General features: G+C 39.3%; 2 protein-coding genes across 3 annotated transcripts; one reads left to right on the top strand and one right to left on the bottom strand.

The window, feature by feature from the left end:
• Nucleotides 1-498: 498 nt before the first annotated feature.
• On the top strand, nt 499-7948 carry cdh27 (cadherin 27). Its single transcript, XM_051416548.1, has 17 exons — nt 499-558; nt 1075-1197; nt 1464-1613; nt 2299-2440; nt 2562-2728; nt 3046-3177; nt 3819-4001; nt 4195-4508; nt 4589-4731; nt 4840-5064; nt 5149-5370; nt 6485-6606; nt 6693-6797; nt 6988-7083; nt 7153-7200; nt 7286-7366; nt 7446-7948. The coding sequence occupies exons 1-17, from the start codon at nt 538-540 to the stop codon at nt 7650-7652; spliced, it is 2481 nt and encodes an 826-aa protein (XP_051272508.1). The 5' UTR covers nt 499-537; the 3' UTR covers nt 7653-7948.
• A 197-nt stretch (nt 7949-8145) lies between these two features.
• LOC127372621 (protein LSM14 homolog B-like) lies at nt 8146-11983 on the bottom strand. 2 transcript variants are annotated; one of them, XM_051416552.1, is made up of 8 exons: nt 10484-11974; nt 10203-10366; nt 9993-10122; nt 9669-9854; nt 9473-9550; nt 9079-9219; nt 8847-8976; nt 8146-8762 (listed from the first exon to the last, which is right to left on the bottom strand). In XM_051416552.1, exons 1-8 carry the CDS (start codon nt 10608-10610, stop codon nt 8606-8608), a joined length of 1113 nt encoding a protein of 370 aa, XP_051272512.1. In that variant the 5' UTR covers nt 10611-11974; the 3' UTR covers nt 8146-8605. The 2 variants fall into 2 exon arrangements, with proteins under 2 accessions (XP_051272512.1, XP_051272513.1); XM_051416553.1 differs by lacking the exon at nt 9079-9219 and having other exon boundaries at nt 10484-11983.
• Between the last annotated feature and the right edge of the window lie 377 nt (nt 11984-12360).

The following is a 12360-nucleotide window of genomic DNA, read 5'->3' as shown; positions in this document are numbered from 1 at the left end:
TAAGAATCAAGTAAACAGCTGGTTTCAAGGTGTTTTAGATGTAAACAAGTGCTTACCTGCTACCGGACCAAATTAAAAAAATGCTTCAGGGGAAGCTTGAGGACGCCACAACCAGAACCTGTGGGGCAGCCTCAGAAAAAGGCTCAGGACAATGTCAAGTCTGTGAGCTGAAAATATGTTGATTTACAAGAAACCAAGCCTAAAAAAGACATGATCTATGTATCAGTCAAGGAGCAAGGTTTGTTTAGCAAATACTGCACATTGTGTGCAGGTAACTATGGGGCAGTGTTTCAAAAAGACTGATCACTGCAAGCATTATTCATTTCTTAAGAAAACCTCATTGGCAAACAGTGACGTGTTGAAGGTTATAGATTGAATGTTGGTTGAATAAACATTCGCCCGCCCACACACACATTGTAATTATTACATTCATGTGTGTGGGTGTGTAGAGCAGGATAGGGGGAGGGTCTTGTCTTTCTTTGCTCAAATGTCAGAATAGTCTTTGAACACTCTGAACTGGATGTGCTGACAAGCATCATGCTCTGCTTCGTCCTCCTGGTATGTAGCAACACTGACTTCAATACTTTCAGAAATTAGTTTAAATTCAGTTTAAAGGCTATTATAGTGACTTTATAGATGATAATATTTAATTTGATTTATTTGGGAATAAAAGTTTGACACAATATTACCTTAAATTATATAATACAGTTGAAAGATTTTAATCATTTATGGAAAACAGATTTAATATAATTTTCCAGCACTCTGCTGGCTTGTGAGTTCAAGGATGTACTGTCCAGCTGATTTCCATGTAGTCTATTGTCTTCTTCGGCAAGGCAGTAGTTGTTGGCGTAAAACTGATCTCTTTAATGCACACAGTATCTCACTGTGATACTGCTGTTTCTGTACAATTGTCTGTGTGTACACTTTGGAACTGGTTCACCAACTGTGTGGCATAATGAGTTCATTCCAAAAGTGAACAGATGACAATTATGAGCGCCTTAAACAAACAGTCATACTTTGTATACTATGACTCTCATTGTGCGTTTCAAGTTTGGCTGGCTATATGTCTTTTAGGTTTATTTTTTGTCAAGTGCAAAATGCTCAGATGTGCTGAGCCGTCACAGAAGGTCTTGGATCATTGACACCTTCACAATCGAGGAGGAGCATCCAGGGCCCTTCCCATATGTGCTGGGCAAGGTGAGAAAATCACTGAGAAAAGAAAACTAGTCAGACTTTGTGTCAACAAATACATAGTTTCACCAGAAAGCGCTATGTATTAATTGAACTCAAACTTTTTGATTTGAAGTTTATTTATTGATTATAATAAATATAAAACATTACCATTTGAATGGAAAGCTCATGAGACAGTCTTTCATTAGTTGTCTATAATGAGCTGTATTTTGACACCTGCAGTCATTTTCTTCAGTCTTTATCACTTAAAACTGTCTGGTGATGTGTCGTAGATAAATATCGAGCGGGAATATCGAGTATACTTTGACCTTTTTGGGGAAGGAGTTGATGAGGAGCCAAAGGGAGTCCTTTCCATTCATAAAGAATCTGGCACTGTGTATGTCCACAAGCCTGTGGACTATGAGGAGAAGACAGTGCTTAAGGTTAGACGCAACACATATTACACACTAACATCTTATCCATACTGCTGTAAACTTCTACACAGTGATTAGGATTAGTGATGTTATATAGTTACTGGTAATGAGTTTAAACAGCAGAAAGTGCTCAGACTGATTGCTCTAAATAGTTTGTCTAATTGAACGATGAGTAGGAATATTCTAACGAACTGCTTCATGTCTCAATAGTGAAACTGAAAAATACTGCAAACATACCTTCCTTAGTTCAGTCAAAGTCAATATGAGGCTTCAGCAGTTTGAGTTAGCCACACACATTTCTTTCAAAGTTGGTCTTTTAGGACAAAATATTTTATTATTCCTACACCACAACTCAGCTAGGAAACACTGTCCAGGGGGAATGAGGAAATGTCATACTAAAAAGACCGTAACTTACATTTCTTTGACTAACAACTACTGTGGATTTGGTCCCCCATCACTTACACCCTAACTGCATTAGGAGGGGATCTTTCAGGGCCAGTATGCACAGAAGAAATTATTATAGCAACCAAAAACTGTTTAAATATACAGGACAAATGGGAAAGTGAGCATTGTTTTAAGACAGACTTGAGAAAATGTACCTTTTAAATCCAGAAATTCTTAAATAATATCATATGTCATATATTTTCTTTATATTGTGGCTAACTTTGAGTCATATATTTCAATCTGTATATAGCTGAAATTTGAGGCCAGAAAGACAGATTCATCAATTGACACTAAATTAGGAGTTGAGATTTCCATACGGGACATCAACGACAACCCACCACGCTTTGAGAGGGATCTGTACGAAATCAGCATTGCTGAGGAAGATGCACAAGGTGAAGAATATTATATACTAAGTCCCTTTTTTAAAACCTTTTTGTTATCTACAATGTCTATCAAGTATGCCCATTTTATTTGTTGTTGAACAGCCTGAAGAATTCTGTAATTTCCCAACAGGATCCCATGTCCTGACAGTTGTCGCCTATGACAGAGACCAGAGAGGGACACCAAACTCAACGTTCCACTATGAAATCAAATCTGTCACTCCAAACCTTCCAAACACCGAATTTTTCATTGATGAGTCTGGAGGAACAATCTCATTCAAAGGATGTTTGGATCATGAGGCAAGGGGGGGGTAAAATATGATATGTAGTATTTATGCTACTATGTACAGAATGCAGCACTGTCTAATTACGCGTAAAGTATTAAAGGTAAAAACACTGTGTCAACTAAAAACAGCTACAGGGTGGAATGTACCATGGAGGAGGTTTTACAGAAGTCATTTAGTATATATATGAGTCTCAGTGACATCCAATAGATGTATTATAGGGTTCACTGTAATGCATTCAACACATATTGTGCAAAGTTCAGATTAAGTTGATTTGTAAGATTTAGATGCAAGATAAAAGTATTAAATATATGTTTATTTGCTTATATTAAGGTGGCTGAAATGTTTACAGTGTTGGTGGAAGCCAAGGACCATGGTGAAGTAGTCAGTCTATCCAGTTCAACTACGGTTGTCATTCATGTCAAAGACGGCAACAACCACCTCCCAACCATCAGTGGACAAACAGTAGGTTCATCTTGGTTGATCATTTCTCCACAACATCACAATCATTTCTGCAGATCACACAGTTCTTCATGCTTTTAAACATACCTTCAATGTATAATCCACTGTGCATGTTAGATGTGACATATTGCTGTGGCCATGTGGAAAATGACAGGAAATTATGTTTTACTCAAAACATTCATCTTTGAAAGGCTACAATGATGGAAATAAGGGACAACATTTTTATTGTTTTGTAACTATGGAAACTGTAAAAAAAAATGTAGTTGTAGGGATGAAACCAAAACAAGCAAGCAAACCAACACAAGACTAAAGAAACTCATAAAATAAAATAGTTGCATAATGGCTTCACATAAACTTATTGATCTTTTATGTTCATTTTATAGACTTAAGAAATGTTTTAATAAGAGGATTTTTTCAAGTACTTTCATTATATAGGTATTTTTCTCCATTTTATTAACTTCTTTAATCTGCTTGTATGTTCCTCCTTCCTGTGGAAAGTATATCTTCTTTAAACCAATTTGCAATATGCAAATACGCAAAATGTAGGCTACGCTTATTACCACAGGGTGTGTACAGCACATGCTCGATAGTAGCAGGAAGAGGTTTCTGCAGTTTTCCCCCTGACCTCTGGATTCATATAAAAGGGTTCTGGCAAAGTGAAAGAAGATGAGGCCGGGACCTCTCCTCTGCGGCTGCATGTGACAGATAAGGACACCCCGAATAGCCTGGCATGGAGAGTCAAGTACACCATACAGGGTGACGACGGAGAGCACTTTACGATAGAAACAGACGCAGACACCAATGATGGAATCCTGAAAGTAGCTAAAGTAAGTGCTGTTTGGCTTCATGCTTGACATTTCATTGACACCCACCTCCAGTCTGAAAACTACAGGTGTGTTTGTTATAGTATGCCTGCTCAGACTTGAAGTTGACATGTTTATATTCTGAGCTATTTAAAAAATGTTTGACTAACAACACATAATGAATTAACAAATTAAAGTAACGCCTGTTTATTTTCAGCCTTTAGACTATGAGGAAGGAGCACAGAGGGAGCTCTCCATCTCAGTGGAAAATGAGACGCCATATTTCTCCTGTAAAGTGAAAGAGCGGACGTCCTCTGGCCTTTGGAAAGTTGACACCAGTACAGATGATGATCCTGGTGCAGGTCGGCCTCACTCTGTACAAGTCCTCATTGAGGTTGAGGATACCAACGACCCCCCAGTGTTTAGTGTGACTGTCAAAGAGGCTATGCTGGAGGAGAACGCACCCATTGGAACCTGGGTAGAGAAAGTGATTGCTAGTGATCCCGACTCCAGTCACGCCAGTGACTTTGTGTAAGTTGGATGTTTATTCCAACATTCCGTTTGAGCTCTCTGGGACCTGCTAGACTAAAGAAACCTGTGTTTTTCCACAGGTACAAGGTAGGAAATGATCCTGCTGGCTGGGTGACGTTGGATCCCCACACAGGAGACATCACAACCGTCAAGGCACCCGACAGAGAATCTCCTTATGTTGTTAACGGTGTCTACACCATCTTACTGCATGCAGTGGATGATGGTAAAACTCTAATGTGCTGCCATTGGCATGTACACACACCAAACATTTAAGCTTTGAAGTTAAAATTTTAATTAAATATCCGCCACTTTGTTTTTCTCTGTGCGACAGGTAATCCACCTTTGACAGGTACAGCCACACTGAACATCCATGTGACCGACCAGAACGACAATGTGCCTCAGCTCACAGTGGACAATGTGGATGTGTGTGTGTCTGACGGCCCCACCACCACCAACATCACAGCCTTTGACCTGGATGGAAATCCCTTTGGAGGGCCGTTCTCATTTCAACTGCTGGGAGATGTCGAAGGAAAATGGAAACTGAGTCCCTCATATGGTGGAAACTGCTTTGCTGTGTAGGGCAATATTATAACAAACACTAAAAAACCCACCCATTTAATTGTGTGATTATTTCTAACAGGGTACACAGCTGGTCTGGTGAAGGAGCCTGATGTGTATTCTGGACCACACACAATTAAACTGAGGATCTCTGACATGCAGGGGGAATTTGGCATTTACAACATCAGTGTGACCGTGTGTGACTGCTCTGTGACGTCCAACTGCCGAAGCCGCAGAGACACTGCCACAAAAGCTGCCTTTGGTGCTATCGGCATAGCGTTCGCCTCACTGTTTTTACTCCTGTGTAAGAAACTGAATCATTGACTTTGATTAGTGTTGGAGAATACTGCAATATGTTTCCAACTACTGAAGGACTCTCTGTCCGTCTGTATGAATGTCTGTCTGTCTGTATGTATGTCTGTCCTTCAAATTGGTCAACAATGGTTCATCAGATTGACCCCACACCCCTATCCTGTGCCTGGCCGTCATGAATATAATCCCCCATCCTCCTTGCCAAGAAAGTTATCAAAATACATAGAGGTATTCTGTCATTCCGCTCTTGCTGACTGGAACAGCAGGGCTAATTCACTTCTTATTTGAGCTTTAATGTCCTGGTGACAAATGATAAACGCATCTTGTTTAGATTATGCGTTTATCTATTTATTTATTTATTTATTTAGCGCAATAAAGATAACTTCGACTGTCTGCCCTTTTGAACTGCTTCCATCATGATCCGATCATGGGCGGGTCTTCTCAGATCCATGATTACAAATAATGTTAGACAAACCCAACCTGGACCCAATTAACTTTATAAAACGTTGATCCGAACCCATATGGGAACTAATTTCAATACAAGATAGATTCTAAATTCTAAATTCTAAATTCTAGATTTTTCGCCATTTTGAAGCTATTCGAGGAAAAAGTTACTTTTTGGATTTTGAATTTTGATTTGAGTTTTGCTTAAAGTTTTCTCAAATGCAAAGGCTTATATTAAATAACATGTCACATCTCTTTGTGCTACCGCATCCACATTAGGCGGACATATGTAGATATGAAGTTTGAGTGACCGTGCCAAATTTGGTGCCATTTAACGAACAGGTGGCGCTGTATCAGCATTAACTATAAAGGAAGCAATTTCTGTCAGGCTGCCTGTCTCTCTGTATTTATGTACGTGTTTATGTCTGCCCTTTGAATATCTCTTGAACCGTTCATCCGATCGACTTCACACTTGGCGGATGTATTGCTAAGGACCCAAGGGAGGGCAGTGTTGAGTGTGAAGTCAATCAGATGAGCGTTTCTCAATACTGCTGCAAGCAGCACTTCTGGGAGCCAAACAGGCCTGTCTGAACAGGCATGAATTGCAAATGGGCACAATTCTGATAACTCACTGCAAGTTTAATTTTTGTCCTCTCCGTCAGTTCTGATGCTGATGGCAGTTGTCATCACCTGCAAAAAAGAGTTCACCACTTTGTCGATCGCTGACTCCTCTGGACAAACCCTCCTTGCATCAAACATTGAGAAATCAGGAACAGACTGCAAGGTCACTGCTCAGAAACATTAGCAAACAAACCAGTGATACATATCCAGATTTGTCTTCATGTAGACTTCTTTTTTTCTTCTTTCAAGCTACCCGACAGTTTCCTGGCAATGTCACCTGATAAGAGGCACCGTGACCCATCTGACTGGCAAAGTCAGCATGATGGAATGCAACACAGACAGGTTTCAACCAAGGTGGTTACAGATGGAAATGATATACGGAAACTTTTGTCACTGGTTAAACTGCAAAACTTGAAATAGGTATACGTACGATTGTTAAGATATGTTTGAGGAGCACCCAGTTGGTCTTTTACAGGTGTTTTCACACGAACGTGTGGACCTACTGTACATTAACTCAGCTGTTCATCCCTGTTTCTCCTGTCAGTCTCTTCAACAGGTTATGGATGAAAACTTTAGCCACAAAAACTTTGGAGATTACAGAAGAGAAAATATGTCCTACCTATTCTGTGACTGGAACAAGGTAATATGCACTTATTGAATTATATCAGTCGCAACTTTAAAATATAAATTATCTTTACTCCAATCTTAGACAATTTGGAAATCTCTAATTGCCAATGACTCCTATGACGGCCATCAGGTAGAGTAACATTGGTTTGGTATGTGCTAAATGTGACTTTGACACAGCTGCTGAACAAACTTAATCTTTGTGAAATGTTTTTAAGGACACGAGCACAGGAAATGTCCTCTACAAAGGGAACTCAAGCTATGAGTTAGACGCATCTGTCCGAGCCCTGCTTCATTGGGTTGGTGTTGCACTTACAGTATCATGTCTGCTAACAAGTATTGAATTAACTCAACTTTGATTTTCAACTCTTTCTGCAGAGGCTCTCCTCTCTCCAGGAAACAGAGGAAGATCTGCAGGGCGATCAGCCTCACCTCTACGCAGATGAGGGGGACTCGGACAACCACTCAGAGCTAGAGGACATCACCATTCCTGACAATAATTCGTTCCAGAAAGTGCTGAAAGACTTGGGCCCCAAGTTCAACCGATTAGCTTCCATTTGCAAGCCACCACATTTACAAAACTGAACCTGTCTTTTGTATAACCAACATTTTGGCTCTTAACGTCCAGTGTGTAGGATTTGATTCCCCCTCCAAGCAAAGAGGAGAAACTATAGTGGCCACGATATGCACAAAAACCATTAACACCCCTATCTAGAGCCAGTATGTAGCCTAGTTTCCCCCCTCTGGGCTACTGTATAAACAGTGGTTCAACATGGGGGCCCAATGGAAGGCGACCAGTTGTGTCTGTAGATATGAACGGCTCATCTATGATAACAAAAACTATTCCTATACCCAGGTGATTAAACACTAATGAAAACATACTGAAACTGTATTCCATTTCATACCTCTAAATGTTACACAGGACCTTTAAGCAGGGATTTTTTTTTTTTTTTTTTTAAAACCACAGGATGTGGTTTTAAGGTTGATGGGTGCTAAAATACAAGATGGAAATCTTTAGATTCTGTATTTCAGCAGTTTCTTCAATGACAAGTTGCAGCACCTATAACAAAAGCCACTCTTTCAGTCATGTTATTTAATAGCAACTGTTACAAAGTCCTCCACAGTTTATTTTACAAGTAAGAAAGAAAAAAAAGAAAATAAAGTACAGCTGTCCTCCAAAAGCAATTTTGAGTTACATTTGGACAGTCAAGTAGACAAGAATTTAGTACATTAAGCAAAAAAAACCCAAAAAATCTCTTGTTTGCTGGCCTGTTCTGAAGACAAATTCCACATTGCATTTTACAAGACTACCAATGAATAAATGTGCTTCTAAGCATACAGCTGCTTGATTAAAAGAAATCACTCTCCCATTTAATATAATATTAAGGTTCAAAGTTCAAAATTCCCTAAATGCATATTTGGGATAAAGGGAAAAAAAAAAAAACATCTTCGCTTCAAATGGGGAAAAAAAAGAGAGGTACTTTTTAAATAAGTAGAAAACTACAATATTTACAGAAATTATTAACAAAGAAAAGCCTTCACACCCTCCCACTACCAATTTTTGGGAGGGGTCGCTGCTCAGTGGCGCTCTGCCCTCCGCGTCCTCTGCCCCTGAACCCTCTGCCCCTCAGGAAGCGGCCGGGCACTCCAAATGTTTCCATATTCAACTTTTTCTCCTCTGCCCAGGTGGTTCTCCTGAGGATGCCCCAAAAAAAAAAAAAGTAAGATTTTGTAGAGCATGATAAACCTCAAAAGGCAAAAAGGAAGTTGTATAATCACCTGGGTTTAAGGTCTGATGAAATGTTGTCAAAGAAGCATTTGGCTTTGTCGTAGTATTTATCTCCCAGAGTTTCCTCCTCCTGCAGACTCTGGCTGTCCTGCTGGGCCTCCCCAGAATCTACCTTTTCAACTGCAGCAATTCACAAGATGAAAATACATGTACACACTTTAAAATTGCTTTATATTGTCCCCACTTAAAACTGAACTGATAGCCTTTTGAACTAAAGCATACCTACAACCTCCTTTGTGAGATCATCTTTAAACTGAGCATTTGCAGTTTCAAAATCAAAATCTGACTCAAACTGCAAGGTTGTGGCCTTCGAGTTTTTCACAAGAAGTTGGCCTCTGCTTCTGTTCCTGGACCTGCGACTGCCTGCACATAAACACCGGACGACGTTCAGACGAATACACTGCAAAACTGGTTTAGTAACCATTTAGAAGCAGTTCATCTAGATTTTTACCTTTGTATTCCATTTTCTACAATTAAGACAACTATTCTATACAGACAGATCAGCAACATTTGTTTACCAACAAAGTTCCTTTTGTATTTCTGCCCTCAGATGTGAACTGACAAACAAATGTGGACATTCTCAGTAAGAAATGGCTTAAGAGTGAATTTTTGATACCTTGCTTTTGCCTTTGTTTCTGGTTCTCAGTGCTTTGGCCTTGACTCTTGGCTGCACTGGGCTGAGATGTTGTCCGACCTGAACAGAAATGAAATGTTCATTTTTCTTATTTGAGCTTGATTAAAAAGAAAATGGTGTAAGAAACAGGATGAGTGATTTCTTTTGCCCGTTATGAGCCACTGTTGAGTTTGCTTACTGGTGGGTACGTTCTCCTTCAGAACCTGGGAACCACCCCGGCCAGAGCGCTGGGTTGGACGAACCGGCTGTCTGTTCTGTGGCTGGGCTGAAGTCTTCCCCCTTTTCTGAGCAGCACTGGCCAACGGCACGGTCTGGACAGCCTGCTCGACCATGGGAGCTCTTCTGACTGGGATGCCGTGAAGTCCTGGTACGGAAGAACGAGAACAAACATGGTGGGGGGCTTGATCAACTGCAGATACATGGGAGAAACAGCCACTCCATAGTGCTGGAGGAAAGCCTAAATTACATTTCTGAGACACATCCAAAAGAACATTAACTGTACCTAAGCCTAACGCCGCATTGTACTGCTGGTTGAGGAGAGAACTCGCAGCCAGCTGGTTGTAGGTGGGCATCATGTCTCTGTATGGACTCCAGCGTGGGTGATACGCAGCAGAGGAACTGCCAACAGACGACTAAAAGCACCAAAATTAAAGACAAAACTAACTCCCTTTAACAAAGTGCAAATTACTTTAAAAAGTGAGCCAACACACACCTGTACAATAGCGGGGTCACGAGGCAGTCCATGGTGTGGTTTTGGTGGTTCGGACACAGTGATGTCTTTGATGTCACTTCCTCTGAAGATTATATATTCATATATTTCATCTTTGGGTGGCACTGGTCTATCCGTGTGCCGGTCCTCTGTCCCATAGGATTTTACTGTGAGGGGGGGCAACATTAGGTTTTGTTTACTTCCAGCATACTTAGTTCACAACTCAATATAGAGAGGATTGTCAAATAGAGAAAAACACGTGTGTCCTCGGCCTACCGACCTACCTTTGGCTAAAGCAACCGTGGACCTATCAGTGTCGACAGAGGACAATATTCCCTCATACCGAATCTGAGCCTTGGATATCAGACTTATTTTACTGCCGATGTAAGGGGTCCCTCCTCCAGAACTCATGTTCGCAGTGAAAATATGTCTTCAAATTGAAAAGCAGCGGCTGAACCACAGAGCATTAAACCACGGCACACAAAGACATCAGCTAATCGGCAATGTGCGCAATTAGCGGGCACCTGTGCGCTTTATAAGGTTGCCAGTGACGCACTTCTACGCTGCTGGGTCACCTGCGCGTAAAATAGGGTTGGTTTGTTTAGCCAGCCGGCGTACACGGGAACAACAGTCTGTCGATACCTCCTTGGTAGCCTGGCTAAGACAACATATAATTACGCTGCACCTGAGGCCGATCTACAGAAATATTCATGGGGTAGAAAGAGGGTGAGACTTTAATGAGAAATACATGCTGATTAAATCGCAAACAATCATATATATCAATATTTGCTTGGAAAAGTCCCCAAATGAATTTGAACTCAAAAACATTACATTATTGTGACACAATAGTAAAGCACTGAATAGAAATATCTAAATGTGGCATTATGAAGCTTCAGATATTTTTCCAAATACAAATAATTTTTCATTTAATTTATCACTTAATCCATACTTTTCTCAACTGGTGGGTCCTGAATCCAAAAGTTGGTCACCAAATGGTTCTGGATGGGTGTGTAGTCAAAATTATAATAATAATATATTTTAAATGCTTCGTTATCTAATGTCTGACTTTTATTTTGACAGAAAAGCTTTCACAAACGTATAAGTAAAAACAGTAAGTAAAAAAATGTAAAAAATTGTTTAGGCCTTACTTTGTATGAAAACAGTTATCCAGTTTATTTTAATCATATTCATTACAATCTGCAGAATACAGTTGTGATGTTCACGCTGTTTAATAATGATAAGTAGTAATATGTTCTGATTGCAGGAATGACAATATGTGTACATTTTATGTTAAACATAGGCCTATATAATAAACATAATTTTATCATGACATTGTATATGTGTTTACTAACCTGTTTGAAAAATACATTTGCTTGGTTTGAATTCTTTAAAACTGCTTGGCTGCAACTTGATGACCATGAGAAAATGAGGGTCCCAAGGAGAGACCAGTGGAGAAACTCTAACTTGATGATAACAACAAAAAATAACCGATAATGATTTTAATGATGTGTATTTTGTGGATACATTTTGTGGATGTGGATCTGTGTATTTTTAAAATGTTAATTTTAGCTGGTGGCACCTTAATGAGAGTTTACCTTTCCCATTTAACCTTTTTTTTTATCCAAATTATATTTATATATATATATCCCAATAATTAAATTACTTTATTATATTGGGCAATTCAAGATAATGAAGCCATACGTAGGCTTAAAAGAAGAAACTTTGAAGGACATTGGAATACATATTTTGAGTAATGGCAATTTGAAAATTGACATTTATTCTAAGCTATTTTTCTATTTCAGGAGTTTACACATTTCTATTTTCAAAACTCCATTTCACAATACCCTATGTATAAATTTATATATATATATATATATATATATATATATATATATATATATATAGAAAAAGATTGGGATGCTCTAATTGCTCATATGGAAAATGTGAACCCTAACACAAAAGTAGGCTACCATTAATGGTTATTGGGTCTTATACAGCTTACTCTGTAGACGGTAAGTTTATAACTTTTGAATAAATTACATAGGACCTACCGGACATTTGGATATATATTTCAACAATAAAATCTAAGTAGGAGTAAACATATACTTAATGTTTGCATTTATTTTAAAGTCAGCACACGTGGGGTTTAACCACACTAAAT

This window comes from Dicentrarchus labrax, unplaced genomic scaffold, assembly GCF_905237075.1.
Source record: "Dicentrarchus labrax unplaced genomic scaffold, dlabrax2021, whole genome shotgun sequence".
In the NCBI taxonomy this organism is placed as follows: Eukaryota; Metazoa; Chordata; class Actinopteri; family Moronidae; genus Dicentrarchus; species Dicentrarchus labrax.
The sequence above is the reverse complement of the archived record's forward strand: the minus strand, read 5'-3'. Positions and strand labels throughout refer to the sequence as shown.

What these genes read in the sequence shown, in the direction of transcription:
- cdh27 (XM_051416548.1), top strand. Translation starts at nt 538, where the DNA reads ATGCTCTGCTTCGTCCTCCTG. An exon ending in TGCTCTGCTTCGTCCTCCTG is followed by an intron (nt 559 to 1,074) that starts GTATGTAGCAAC and finishes TATGTCTTTTAG; the next exon opens with GTTTATTTTTTGTCAAGTGC. An exon ending in TCCCATATGTGCTGGGCAAG is followed by an intron (nt 1,198 to 1,463) that starts GTGAGAAAATCA and finishes GATGTGTCGTAG; the next exon opens with ATAAATATCGAGCGGGAATA.
- LOC127372621 (XM_051416552.1), bottom strand. Translation starts at nt 10,610, where the DNA reads ATGAGTTCTGGAGGAGGGACCCCTTACATCGGCAGTAAAATAAGTCTG. An exon ending in CACGGTTGCTTTAGCCAAAG is followed by an intron (nt 10,367 to 10,483) that starts GTAGGTCGGTAG and finishes CCCCCCTCACAG; the next exon opens with TAAAATCCTATGGGACAGAG. An exon ending in TCATCAGACCTTAAACCCAG is followed by an intron (nt 8,763 to 8,846) that starts GTGATTATACAA and finishes GGGCATCCTCAG; the next exon opens with GAGAACCACCTGGGCAGAGG.